This window comes from Protopterus annectens, chromosome 1.part1 (assembly GCF_019279795.1).
Source record: "Protopterus annectens isolate FY-2018-M chromosome 1.part1, PAN1.0, whole genome shotgun sequence".
Taxonomy (NCBI): Eukaryota; Metazoa; Chordata; order Ceratodontiformes; family Protopteridae; genus Protopterus; species Protopterus annectens.
This window is the reverse complement of record NC_056726.1, coordinates 1,355,431,712-1,355,446,985: the sequence shown is the minus strand read 5'-3', so window position 1 is coordinate 1,355,446,985 and position 15,274 is coordinate 1,355,431,712. Positions and strand designations below refer to the sequence as shown.

Here is a 15,274-nt window from a genome sequence, read left to right as displayed (position 1 = left end):
TGATTATGAAAATGTCAAAGACAAGGCAGAAATAGTTAACCAGCTAAACAACTAACAAGCAGTAGCACAAAGGAAGGAAGGCAGGCAAGGAGCACAGTCGTAACCATTGTAACAGCATGTTTGTCATTCATGCCTCATTTGTGTTCAACATCAAATTCCCTTTGGCTGTCAACCAAGTGGGTCACACCAACACATTTGCAGGCCCATTGAGGGGAGGGGAGTACTACAAATTACGTAACACCAATTCTGAAAGGTGTAATCCTGGGATACAAACATCTGGGATAATGACATGCAGAGATTAAAAACACTGCTTTGTAACAGGCAACCAAGCGCTTTGAAAATAAGACTTACGAAAATGTCTGAAGAGTGGAAGAAAAATACTGATGTATTTAAAGCTACACATACTATGACTATATATATATATATATATATATATATATATATATATATATATATATATACATACATACATATATATATATATATATATATATATATATATATATATATATATACATATATACACACACACACACACACACACACACATATACATACACACAATATTTGGGCCTACTTCATAGTATCGAAAACCCAGTTAAACAAAAATGACATGATCGAGATAACAAAATGACAGTTTGTCGGCTCCTCACATTACTGAGTGTTCTGAGGGAAAGAAGGCAGTCAGCCAACATTCAAAACAAACTACAGCGAAATCCACCCCCCACCCAAACTAAATATACCAACTCCAAGATTGCACTACAGTGGAGAAAAAGTGCAAACTTACAACTGTTGGCTTACTGCCACCTTTCTGTCAGTAAACTGTCAATGTATGTTTTTAGTTTCGATAATGCTGGCCTTCGATGTTCTCAGCTTTGGTTCATTTCATCTCAATGTTTTAAAGATTCGATGATGTGGTATTTCGAAGGTCTGAAGTAGACCCATATAATTACAACAGTTCAAAACTGAGTTTGCCAAGAAATTGTGACAGTCACCCAGTATGTCATAGTTCAACATAACATCTGGTTAAGGATTACCAGGTGTACAAGATTGTATTTTTTATATACACGGTTTGATTTTTAAAACACAGATCTGAAGACTGTGCTCCCTTGACACCTTTGCCTCACCACTGCTGAGCTACTGAGTCTAGGATCCTCCAGTTTATATCTGGTTTTGATAGGTGCTTTGACTTATGGTTTGTAATTGTGTCTTAAAGTTGTCTGGTGTCTGGGTAAGATGTCTCATCATGAAAGCAGCATGTTAATATGATGACATTCCTGTAATACTGTTTGGTTGATTTCTTAGTGAGTATGTATGCTGTGTTCACCTGTATTTGTTAACTGGGATAGAGCACTGATCCTGAAGGACCTTTTCACTCAACCTAGGAGAGCTGCTTGGTTAAGAGACTTACCCAGAGTCACACAGAAGGCAAACAAAAGCTATGAGACCAAAATTCTGAATTATGGAAAGCAGCCTTAATCCTCTGCCAGACTGATTAGCTAAAGGCATTTTTCTGCACTATGATTTTAGCTCACAATAAAATATATGTATATTTTTGCCAATTTCATTTTTTTTAAACTTGTTTTTTCTAAATAGTAAGGGATCCCACAATTCTCCTGGAAGTAGGAAGAGCTGATATTTGTCCCGATTTTACATTTGATGTGCCTATTTTTCAGGATATGTCTAGATTTTCAGGATCTTCAGGCTGAAGGACATTTTTTGAAATTTTGTGGTGATCACAGCAAAACAGAATTGAGTCATTTTTGCTAGCACTTAAGGGAAAGCTGATCAAACAATGCTTAAGTGTGAGGAAGCCTTCTTGAAGAAGTTTTGCTATTAGCTGCAAATAGGAGTAATGCATCATCTGCATACTGAATATCCTTTCACAGGTTTGGTTTGCTCTGTCATTTGGTTTACATACATGAACAAAAGAAGTCTAAGAAATTAACCTTACTGAACACATTTGTTGATGATCTATTAAGTTGATGTATTTCTGCCCCATTTGATTCTGCATTTTCTACTAGATTATAGCAAGGGAGAACAACACACATTTGCCAACCTATTTATTGGTTCCCTGTGTCTAAAACTAAACAAGGCCATAAAGAGGTCCAGAAAAGTGCAGCTGCTACATTATGTGAATTTATACTGCCTCTAATATAGTCTGTTAAGACTGAAAGAACTATGTTAACTGAAAAACCTTTATAAAACCCAAGAAGGTAACTATACAATAAGTTTTGTTCTGTAAAAAAAATGAGTTAGATGCTACTGAAAGGTTCCCTCAAGGGAGTTTGAAGAAGTTAAAAACTTCAATTGTCAAAAGTTATTGGGATCAACAGAAGTACCACCTCTACACAGTGATATTTATGTAATAATCTTTTCAGGCAACAGGTGCAATAATTAATCTCCCTGTATGCTCATGAGGATAGTGACAGGAATGACTAAGAAATATGATACCATATTCAGGAATTCAGATAGGAGGCTGACTGTGCCAGCAGGTCTACAGTTTTTTTTTTTTATATATATACATTTTTTTATACAGGCTTCTTGTATGCTTCCCTCTTTCAGTATGAATTGTTCTTTAGACTGTGTTACAGTACTTTTGGAAATTGGACAGGGGTGTACTTGTTCTACAGGGGATGGGCAAGGATAGTAGTTAACAGGAGTTCAGAAATTTTGGAGAGCTGGGGGGTATAGGATTGTCTTCATTTGATAAAATTGTTAATGTTCTTAGAAATCTTTAGATGAGGAATGTGCCGTGTTGTCAGTGTCAAAAGTTTTTTTTTTTTTTTTTTTTTTTTTTTTTTTACATTTATTGAAAAAACTTTTACATTTTTGTAATGAATTTAAAAGTTGAAGGTTGACTTTGGAGTTTGTTTTGGAATATTTTATTCAAATTCTAGCTCTGTCATTACAGCTTTTAGGTAAGAGTCAACCATGGGTAAGAAGCTTTTCAATCAAACATTTAATTAAGGAAGGCTACACTAAACATTGTTCTGACAAATGACTAGTAGTTACATGCAGCAGGAAGGTAGTCTAGCCTCCACTTTGTTTTAAGAGATGATTTATGAAGTGTGTTTTTTTTTTCAGGTTTGACATGGTTTTAAATTACAAATAATGGACTATGTCACTTGTAGAATCTGCAAATACTCCAGCTGTGAAGTGTTTTCTACTAGTGACTATATCCCGTCTAGATACAAGCTCTTCTGCTTATATCAGTTCTAGTATACGATTTACAGTTAGTCTTCTAAGATTGTTCTGGTCATATAAATAAAATGCTTATGTCACTGGAGCAAATCATTTTAAAGCTGGGCATTATAGTACAACAAGTTTATGGTACTCGCCAAGTATCTGCTGCATTCTGCCATAGCCAGTAAAGGCTAAGTGTTAAAGGACTTAAGTGGATCACTACGAGCAATAATGATGGATTCTTTGGTTGTTACTTAGTGGGCTGTTTCTCAAAGATACTACAGTTTAGAAGACTTTCATATTTTTTCTTTCTTTTTCTGTGCTATACTGGACAATCATTAATCACTCCTTCCCCGATCAGGCTCTGCCTATTCATTCCCCTATATGAACTATAACCATGTACGCTGAAGCATCACTCAGCCAGCCAGGAATAACTTCCCTCTCCTTACAAGAGAGGTACACCCATCCCCTCTACCAGCTTCATCAAGTGTCAGTGCTGCTACCCAAGCTCCAGTAACCTGGCGGTAGTTGAGGATTTATCTTCTAACACCATGGATATAGCCTTTCTTCCTCCTTGGTGCGCAGGAATGCACTGTAACCACACTACTTTAATTCTTCACTTTCTTTGATGCCTTTTTAACTAGGTTTTGGTAATTATTAAAATGTCAGGAGTATAAAGGTCAGTGATGGCCTGTATCCACTGAGTTTTTCCTAAACACAGTCATAGCACTGAGGTCAACTACTTTTATGCTTTCGGTCTTCATGCAGACAGGGTCTCTGGGTGTAACATACCCTACACTATTAACATTTGCTGTGCTATTACTAGGAACTTTATTAGTACTATTGTGAAGAGTAGTGGGATGGATGAATGGCGTGTTTTAAAGTAGATTTAACAAGCTCATTTCCATATGTCTACAGGAAGTCTGTTTTATTCAAACTAAGGCACTATTTATCTTGTTGGAGTACTGACCTAATACTGATCATGTTGGCTGGCTTATGCCCGTAATGGGGAAGTTTTTTGTTACAGTATACAAATGTATACTTGTACAAAAAGGGTGCCAGCTAGGTTTGTGTGATGCTGAAGTTAATTTATTCATTGCATAATATCTATTTTTATGCAGTAGTAATCTGCATCATTCTAGATGATGAGAATAATTTTGCAATTCATTATAGAATAAATGACTTGATGAACGTTGCTAAACTTCTAACAAAATCTAGACTTATATCCACATTCTGTGACAGAGTCCAGACACTATAATGTCAGGTGTTTTCTTGGTGAATACAGCTACACTGGCAGTCACTGGCTTCCTTGATGTCTCTAAAGGAAGGTCCTGTGTTTCTTTTTCACTACCTTGCAGTGATTGTATTAACTGTAAGCTGCTATAAAAAAAGCCTTTCTTGTTACACTTATTCTCCCAACTGAATTACATTTCTGTCCAGCCTTCTGATTTTACTTCCTAGTAACTTTCCTCATCACTCCCCCATGACATACTGGTAAAGTGAGAAATTGCCTCTCAATACCCTCACTGGCCTGCCTTAACTAATTATTCACACTTCATAAGCCTACCTTGGCAAGCTTTGTCAGTTTTCTAATATCAAGTCTGCATTACTGACAAACATATGTCATGCAGGCTGAAAATAAATTTCTACAATGAAAAAAAAAAAAAAACAGAATCAGATGTCCGCAAAAACAGTGTGACATTTGATTGCCTGTCGCTGATGGGAAATGGATGAATTAAAAGGAAATCAGTTCTATGGTTCCATTACTGTTTAAAGTTGCTATTACAAGGAGGAAAAAATCTTGGATTAGTAAAGGATATGAGAGGGTGAAGCTGTCTTAACAAATGAGAAGTGTCTGTAAAACTTGACTGATCTAATGACCCTTTTCACTCATGACTTGAGTGAAAAGGTACAATAACAGAGAAAGGTCTGCAGGGACAATGAACAACACACTAGCTTACAGAGCATCATTGTGTAATTCAGTGATAAGTACTTAAAACTTCTACCTATTACTTGATGTAATAGATTATTTAAATCAATAGGCAGTGATTAAAACAAAGCATATAACTAACATGAAGAACTGGTTCACAGTTTAGCACTGAGATCAGATTATGAGCTGGTAACAAGCTTCATCCTCTAGTCCTGGCTTTGATATTCTTCACTTTCTCTTTGCCAATAATGTGAAGAAGCAAGCTATTTAAATAGACAGTGCTCTCATGTTGCCCCTCAAAATAGAACTTGTGCTTAAACCGTTCACCTGGTTGACAAGTGAATAAATGCTACAACCATATAATGAACTCAAGTAAAACATGCATCAGTCAATTATTTTTGCATGATATTCCTCAGCTTTGGGGACACTGTAGGACTTGCATAAGTCACTTTTTATATGTTGTGACAAGGAATGGTACAGTATTTTGTAACCTTCTCAAAATAATGTTTAGCAAATAAGCTAATAATTTTCTTGCTTCTGTAAGCTTGGTAAGATAAAAAGTGTATTGCATAAATTATTAATAACGCACCTTAACATCAGGTTCTGGCCAATTATCCAGGATCGACCGAACATGTCCTCTATCCAAGACAGAGATAAACAATCCTCTAGAACAGAACAGAACAGTAACTCAGAAAATGATAAATGGTACAGCTGCAATTATATGGACATAGACTAAACCTGCAAATTAAACTAACTTTTTATTTGTTCTTTGCTAAACAAGCATATTTTGTAGGCAGGTGCTACACATTTTCTTTGGCATCAACAAGAATGCCAAAGAAACAACAATGACTTACAGTGCAGAATTAATAAAATATATAGTACATCAGGTTTTTCCTGCATTCCGATAAAAATATACCTTAATGGAACCCTAAAGTTACTTTTTTGTGGAAAGTACTACTACTTCTGGCAAAGCTACAGAAAAGGCAATGTAAAATGATAGATCATAGAAAAGGCAATGTAAAATGATGCATCATGGTTAACAGTTAAACATGTTTCAGATATAAACATTTGGAAAAATAACTAAAAGGAGTACAATGTAGAGGCAAACAGACTTTTGTATGAAAACACAATCTATGCTTATTTTCCTCACTGGTAGATAAAAAGAAGTTATGTACTCACCATAACGTTCTATGTGAGTTGTCCATCTCGTCATTCTTTTCCGATGGGTTCGGAACCAATCCTCAGTTCTGACTCGTCCGCTTATTAAAGCTCGAGGTCTCAAAGCAGCTTGTGACTCCACCCCTATCCCATGATGCTCCAGTGTCTTCCTCAGATCTTGTTTCTGATCTATCCACACCCATACGCATAGATTAATACACCAACTACATCATACATAAAGCCAGAAAAAGGATCAAAGCTTACCAAGTATCTACCCAAAAAACTCTCGATCCTCCAAAGCAACAATAAAAAAGCTGGGGGTAGGAGGGTGGGACGTAAGAATGAAGATGAGATGGACAACTCACATGGAACGTTATGGTGAGTACATAACTTCTTTATGTGAAGTTGTCCCATCTCATTTTCATTCTTTACTGATGGGACAGCGTCCCTAGCACAATGAATTCCTGGGTGGCTCATGGGAGGATATTCTGCAGGACAGTGGAACCAAAGGTGGCCTTGTCCATAGAGGCCCAAAATACTTTGTAATGAGTAATAAAGGTATGAGGCCTTGTCCAAGTTGCTGCCGCGCAAATAGTGTCTATTGGTAATTTAGCTCTAAAGGCCTGTGAAGTCGACACCCCTCTAGTAGAATGTGCCTTTATTTTATTCTCCAATTGTTTGTCTGTAGAAACATAAGTAAAGGAAATACAATTCGATAACCATCCGGACAAGGTAGTTTTGGATAATGCCAAACCTTTTTTATTATCTAAAAATGGTATGAAAAGTTGATCAGACTTTCGAAATTCCTTTGCCTTCTGTATGTAAAAATGCAGCTGTTTATGGACGTCTAGCTGATTAAGCATATACTCTGCCTTAATGCCATACCTGGGGGAAAAAACTGGTAACTCTATGGATTGATTTAGAGTAAACTCTGAACACACTTTTGGTAAGAAGGAAAGGTTAGTCGTAATGAAACGCTATCATTATGGAATACCAGGTAAGGAGGTTTCAAAGATGAGGCCGAAAGGTTTTGCGGTTCTGATGGCTCTACCACTACGAGTTCCAAGCATTCCGGCTCTGAAACCACCACTGTGGTCGGAGGAGGAACAGAAGTCAGGGGAATGGTTCCAGTTGGCTCCAAGCTTCTTGGAGTCGGATCTAATAAAAGTCTGGCCAGCGCCGGTGTCTTAAGCACTCTTTGCATCAAGTGATCCACATCGTCTGATAAGCTTCTGGAGGATCGAGAAAATGGTGCAAATAATGTAGATTGTAATGTGGGAGATCTGAGAGTCAGAGATATCGGCTCCAATACCATGGAGTGGCTCCAAACTTGAACTGCTCTCTGTTCCGATAGGGGTGGAGCCGAGGCAGTAGGTCTCATTGGGTCAGATTTTTGAGCATCTGTAGGAGACATCCTAGGAAACTTCGTGGATGGCTCCGATGTGCTCGAAGCACAGGAAGACATCTTAGAACTTTTTTCACCACCCGAAGTACATTTTGGTGGACTTTGACCCTCTTCCATGGCTTCTTGAAAGGAAGACTTTATCGTGCCCCCTCAAAATCAATTTGTTCTTTCTTTCTTTGTGGACCCTAGAACTAAAAGCATGACAAATCGAGCAAGATTCTTGTAAGTTTTTTTTATTTTTATTTAACATTTGTTGACCGGGAAAGTCAGACTAGGTTCCACAGATCCTGTTTTCAGCAGAGGCCCGGGGAGACATTCTCCAGAGTAAGTGGAGTGGTCCCAGACAGTAGAAACACTCCGGATGTCCACCAGTAAGGGACATTTTCTGGGAACATTTAGGGCATTTTTTACTCCCAGAAGGTTTCTGACCTTTCTGCTCCTTCTGCTTTGACACTGTGTCCTAACACACACTCAATAATAACCCTCTAACTAAAACAGGTTAAATGCCCGCTATCTCAAACAAGCCTTCTGCAAATTACACTCTCACATGAAGACAACAGGAAACTCTTACTGATAAAGATTTAACACAGAAGTACTGCACCTATTTCAACTATTTACTGCTTAAATAACCACACTACTGAATATATAAAATAAGGCATACCAGCGACTATTCTAAACTAAATGTCAACGGCACTGCAAACTCATTTTTCAAAGAACTATTTCAACTATCTAAATAACCACACAATTGTGTGTGTGCATATATATATATATATATATATATATATATATATATATATATATATAAATGGAACACTAAACTATCGTAATCCAAGTATCAAAAAATGCTATAACTTTAACGGGAATAGGGATTATAAAGGCCAAATGAAAGTCAGCCTGATTCACACACTATTAATCTATTAATCTAACAGGAAGGATTCCACAAAACTTAGCAAAAAAAGAGTATATATATATATATATATATATATATATATATATATATATATATATATATATATATGTATAAACTAACACCAATACTAAAACTAGGAAAAAAGGAGAATTATACAAATTCACTTATCTAGAGCTGGCAACGACCTGATCTGTTTTAGCGGCAAACAAGATCTGAGGAAGGCACTGGAGCATCATGGGATAGGGATGGAGCCACAAGCTGGTTTGAGACCTCGAGCTTTAGTAAGTGGCAGAGTCAGAACCAAGGCTCGGTTCCGAACCCATCACTAAAAAAATGAAGACGAGATAAGACAACTTCACATCTGGAACTTCCCCACTGGATCGGCCCACAGGATGAGTGGAAGCTATTGAACACAGGTTTATGTAATTCTGAATACCTTTTTCTGTGGTAATTACCCTATAGATACAATAACAAACAGTCTCTGTGTTATCTCCTTAGGGTCTGAAGAAGACCAACAGATCACATGAGAACATTCACTGTCTTTGGACATTTTACCCACATGAACTATAGATGGCACTTTGCTCTTCACCTGTACCTCCCCGTTTGTTTTACTTTGGGTCTTTAATGTTGATTTTCTACAACAGCATCAGAATTCCACATTTTTAGCTTTATTGCTATGAAATGTATTTAAAAATTATTATATTTGAAATTAGCACAGATTATGTATTAATATAAATTAACTTAAAGGTGAAATTCAACACCTTTTCTCAATTAGGAGACTGCTTCTACAGGAAGGTTTTCCACAAAAGCAATAAGTGGTTTGTTGGCAATGGATACAAAGAGGCGAGCATCAGCTTTTAAAGGGGAAAAAAAGTCCCAAGAAGACTACATCTCACTTCAAGGTGGTTTTACATGCAAGAACCTCATCGGGAAATGCCCGATTAGGCACTCTGAAATTAGAAGGGGTCCACTGGCAAGAATACCAAAATCATGCTAGAGGTATAACAATAGTTTCTGATGAGCAGGTATTGCAGTAGCTGTGGATCTAGGAATTACTTTGGTACTCTCGCTAGAAGAGTGCCCCACATGCATTTTTTCATTTGCTTAAGTATGACTGCATTGTAATGGGATTTTTCAGTTCTTGCAGTATGGACACCACTTTTTTCTGAGTCTGGCCCTAAATGGAATTTGGATGAAAGAATCCACATTGTACCTTCAGGGTCTTTATCATTCACTTTTGCTGTGTGAAGAGCATATAGTACTGAATTAGGAACAGAGGTCCCTCCAATTAACCTGAAGTAGACCACAGAAACAAACAGTCTTGCCAAAGCCAGAAAAAACAATGATTCAAAACAACTTTGTTGCCTCTGCCCTTGCCTTCAGAACCACACCTGTGATGAGGTACAAGATAAGGAAAACCATAAAAAGAGGTCTCCCTTCTATGACATGTGGAAGGCCTTGCAAATGAGGAACCTGGAACAAAAGACTCTGTTGATGATTCGTCTCTAAGGCATCCAAGGTATTTCAAGTGGAACCTAGCCTTTTGGAGACTTCCTTGAGCATCGGAAGGTCCCATTGTTCAACTATAGCGTTCTTACCCAGTACCTGCTAAAGCAGTTTTCTATTTTTTTTTCTTTTTACCCACCCTAAAACTTTCCCATACTGGTCCATATTTCTTTCCAACTATTTCAGCTAGTAAACTAGTTTTTTAAACATTTTCTTTAACACATAATGTATATTCAATAAAACTATGATTAGTTTAATTTCAAATCTCCCTTTTGTCTGCCATTATTAACCATTCCAATTTTAAAAACATTCAGCTGGGATACCCACAGAAAAGATTAAGCATACTGAGTATTTTTCTCTTTATTCTGGGAAAGTATAAACACTTCCAAAATATTTTGCTATTTAAGTGTACCATTAACTAAATATACCTTATTTTCAAAAGAAATCCTAACACGGTCCAAGAATTACACCCTCCCCTCTATTAAACAAATCTTGTCAGGGCCTGTTAATGCCACCTGCCTTCTTTTCATATATAAACCAAATTTTTACTTCTACTTCATTAAATTTGTCCCACTTTTTATGTGCCCCTCAATGCTGTACTCATTCTTTTTCAACTAAGACCATCTGTCACATTCCTCAACATCTAATACAACCTCTCTGATCCATTCTTCATTTTACCCCAACTAAAACTAAGTAAACAGCCTGAATCAAAGCAAAGGCATTTTTACCCCTTGCACTAACCTCCCATCTCATTTCTACCAACTTCCTCTTATTTTTTCCATATTACTGCATTCAACATTAAACAAAAAAATAAAGTAATCAAGGTACACCCTTGCCTTAAAGAATTCCTCATTTTGTTGTCCAAAAACCCATTTACAATAACCTCACGAAGAAAACTTTGCCGAAAAGAGAAAGGATTTACTTATCTCACACACAATATTCAAAACAGAAAAAATACAATTAAAAAAAAATATATACAGACAAATATTTACATTTACACACACTCTCTCTATATATATATATATATATATATATATATATATATATATATATATATATACATACACACAGCAAATTTTTTGTTTCTTCCTACTGTGATGACAAATTTTCAGAATCTCAACCCTTACTGCCTCAACCAATATTGTTGCTTTTTAATATCTTGAAGGCTCTACTTTTTTTATATGACAACTTTCTGACAACTCTCAAGCCACATAACCCTATCTGCCTTTACACCTCATTTAACACTTATCGTTCATGGTCATACCTACACTTACACATTTAATTTATTGCAAATTATATATACATTTTTCCAATATCCCTTTATTTAAAATACAGATACAAACACATCCACAGCATCTCTTTCTGTACAATAGTCAAATTCATTGCCTTTTATACTCTGCACTTCCTGTTACCTTTATTAAGTAACCTATAGAGACATCTTCAAAAAAAACTCTCTCCGTTCATGTATATATTCCTTTATGTATCTCTTCGCCTTTCCTTAATACTTCACTTTTTGTCATTTGAGTGTTCATACCCATTTTCCAAATAAAACATTTTATAATATCACATCTTCCTAGCCTTCCCTAAATTATCTATGCTTAAGTTTTGGCCTAAACTCATACATTCCTTCATCTACTCTTTCCGCCATTTTTCTTTCCCCTTCGTAATGCCTTCACAAATAATCCTTATAGTTTGCTTAATGTCTTAAAAATTCCTTTATTTAAAAATTTCTAACACAGAATGCATATGCAGAGAAACTTTTCCTTGATACGTCATCCTTAGCCCTACTTTATCTTTCTCATTTAACACAACTGCCCTTTTAAGGTTTAACCATGAACATCTCAAAAAACAAACACGATTATCCATAAGTTCCTCCTCCCTACTTGCAATTAAAGAACAGTTTAAATAATTGGACATTATCTACTTACCATAACTCCAGATCCTTTCATTCGTATCTGTCAGATACAAATTTTGGGAACTCAAGCCACTTCTCAGATCCAGCTCAGCAAAAAGTACAGTTGTGTACACTTACCATAAATGTAGATGTTCGAGTGTATTCACTGTTGTATTCATCACATTTGGGTTATCTGCTTGCAGTAGCCCTCAGTCGACCTGATTATCAAAGTCTTGGGTCCTGCATCGGTTGCTGTCTCATCTTCCATGACGTCAGGTAGTCAGGGGTATAAAGCATGCAACAGACGCCATTACATCAGTTTTTCTTGCCCCAGATGTCAGGTGCGCCCCTAACGGGAAGCAATTAATATATATATATATATATATATATATATATATATATATACATATACAAGGTTATACCTCCAACAAAAAAGCAAATACAACAAAAGCTTTTAAGCATAGTAAAGGACAGCAGAGATATAGCCAAAAGAAGTGTGGGGGCTGGAGGGAAGGCAACCAGGACTGCAACAGTGAATACACTCACACATCTACATTTATGGTAAGTGTACACAACTATACTATGTTCTTCATGTTTCACTGTTGCAGTCATCACATTTGGGTAGATTCCCAAAGCTAAGGATGGGAGGAGGAATTTAGATAGCATTAGTACCAGCTATAAGGCCCTGCAAGACTATAGTGGCAAAGCCAGCTCTGGATTTGGAGAAAACTGGTAAATGGTAATGCTTGGTGAAAGTATGTACAGAACTCTAGGTAGCAGCTTCTAGGATGTCCCTGGTTGGGACACCTCTGAAAAAGGCTGTAGAGGTAGATGCAGCCCTGGTTGAATGGGGTCTAATCCCGTGTGAGATAGGTTTTCCATGGTGCTTACAGCAAAAATGAAAGCAATGGCCTATCCATTTAGAAATGGTTTGCTTTGAAATAGCCTTCCCCTCTGCCCCTGCAGCAAATGCCACCAGCAGCTGTTCAGATTTCCTTTGAGGTTTAGTCCTGTCCAAGTAAAATCTAAGTTGTCTGTGCACATCTAAGGAGTGCAGTATCCATTCCCCTTTGTTCTGTGGATGAGAAAAGAGGGTAGGCAAATGAATGGACTGATTAAGAGCCACACTGGATGCCACCTTGGGCATGAAAGAGGGATTGGTCCTGAGGGACACCCTGTCCGCATGAAAGATGATGAAAGGCCCCACTGCCAAAAGGGCCTGTAATTCAGATACCCTTCTTGCTGAAGTGATTGCTAAAAGGAAGGCTGTTTTCCAAAAAAGGAATTTTAACTCTGCACGTGCAGCTGGCTCAAAAGGAAGAAGAGTGAGATTTTCCAAAACAAAATTAAGGTCCCAGGCTGGCGTTGGGGCTCTCTTGGGTGGTCTTAAGTTTTTAACCCCTCTGAGGAACTGCTTGAACAGTGGATGAGAGAAGAGAAGTGGTTTTGTGTTGTAATGAGCTGAAATGGCTGAGGCGTGAATTTTGGAGGAGGAAAATGAAAGGCCCCTGTGAAGCATCTCAGTTAATTATTGAAGAATCTTAGGTAAACTGGGCTCTGCTGTGCCCATCCCTTGAGTTTGGTTCCAGGCACAGAATCTTTTCCATTTTTCAGCATAAGATTTTCTAGTACTAGGCCTCCTTGCCTCCAAAATGACATCCAAACTTGTTTACTGAGGGATGGTAATGGAGAGATTAGGTAATTAGCCAGGCTGCCAGGTTCAGGGTTTGAAGCTGAGGGTGCAGAATCTGGCTGTCCTGCTGTGACAGCAGAGTACAGGTCTGAGGCAGGTGTCATGGAGCCAGCAGTGACAAACTGCGCAAGAGGAAGTACCACTGTTGGAGTGGCCAGTCTGGTGCAATCAGTATCACCCTTGGATTGTCCTGTTTGATTTTTAGTAGTACTTTGGAGAGGAGAGGCAGAAGAGGAAAGGCATAAACTGATAGATTTTTCCAGCTGATGGACAGAGCATCCACTTTCCAAGCTTGTTTGTGGGGAGTCCTTGTGCAGAATTTGTCCAATTGGTAGTTTTTGGGGGAAGCAAACAAGTCTATATCTGGACTCCCCCATTTGTTTATCAACATGTTGAAAGTCTTTGGTTCCAGTTTCCACTCATGTGGGTCCATGAGATTTCTGCTTAGTTCGTCTACCAGTGTATTTAGTTTTCCTGGCAGGAATTGAGCCTGTAGATGCACTTGGTAGCTCAAGGCTGTGTTCCACAGAGCCATGGCTAGTCTGCAGAGGGGGTAAGAATGGGTACCACCCCCTGCTTGTTTATGTACCACATAACAGTGGTGTTGTCCGTCTTTACCATTAATTGTCCTGGAAGAATGTGGTCCTTGAAGGCTGTCAGAGCATTCTGTACAGCTAACATTTCTTTTTTATTGATATGCAGGTGCATTTGACTTGGGTTCCATTTGCCCTGAATGCACCTCCCTGCCAGGTGAGTCCCCCATGCATAGTCTGATGAGTCTGTTGTTAGGGTTTGGGTGGCAGGGGGTAGAGTGAATGGTAGTCCCTTGTTTTGGTGGCAGGCCTCTATCCACCAAAGGAACTCTAACCGTAGGTAAGGTGTGATAGGAATCATTGCTTCTAGATCCTGTGAATGTTGACACCGCAGGTTTTGTAGATACCACTGTAGTTTCCTCATATGCAGTCTTGCATATGGAATTAGTAGAACGCAGGAGGCCATGAATCCCAAGGCTTGCAGTATTTGCCTTGCAGACAGCAGGGATTTTGTGGCCATTAGTTTGAAGTAAGTTGTCAAATGAATCTGTTTCTCTGGCATAAGGAAAGCCATCTGGGAAGTTGTGTTCAAGCTTGCTCCCATGAGTATATTTGTTGACAGGGTACCAGATTTGATTTCTTTTCATGTATGGTGTACCCCAGACAAGTTAGCACCTTTTGTACAAATGCCAGATGATTCAAAAGTATGTCCTGGTTTTCTGCCTGAATTAGACAATCGTCCAGGTATAGGTATATTTGGATATTTCTTTGCCTGCAAAATGCAATGACTGGAGCTAGGCACTTTGTGAATACCCTGGGCGCAGTAGATAAGCCAAAGGGCAGTGCAGAGAATTGATAGTGCAAGTAGCCTGCTTTGAAGTGTAGGTATCTTCTGCAAGATTCCCTGATTGGGATGTGCAGGTAGGCTTCCTTTAAATCCAGTGTTGCCAACCAGGCATCTTTGCCTAGAATAGGAAGTAACTGGTGAAGAGTTAGCATATTGAATTTTGGAATCAACGAAAAGATAGAAAGGTCCAGGATAGGATGCCATGAGTTGCC

At 38.0% G+C, this 15,274-nt stretch overlaps 1 protein-coding gene across 8 annotated transcripts in view; it reads right to left on the bottom strand.

Annotated features, from left to right (window-relative positions):
• The window catches only part of ME2 (malic enzyme 2), a 1,978,505-nt gene that overhangs the window by 1,057,595 nt on the left and 905,636 nt on the right, over positions 1 to 15,274 (bottom strand). For all 8 annotated transcript variants that reach the window (XM_044082071.1, XM_044082092.1, XM_044082073.1 and 5 more), the window contains one exon: positions 5,706 to 5,781. In XM_044082071.1, the coding sequence (XP_043938006.1) occupies positions 5,706 to 5,781 (76 nt within the window). The remainder of the gene's footprint in view (positions 1 to 5,705; positions 5,782 to 15,274) is intronic.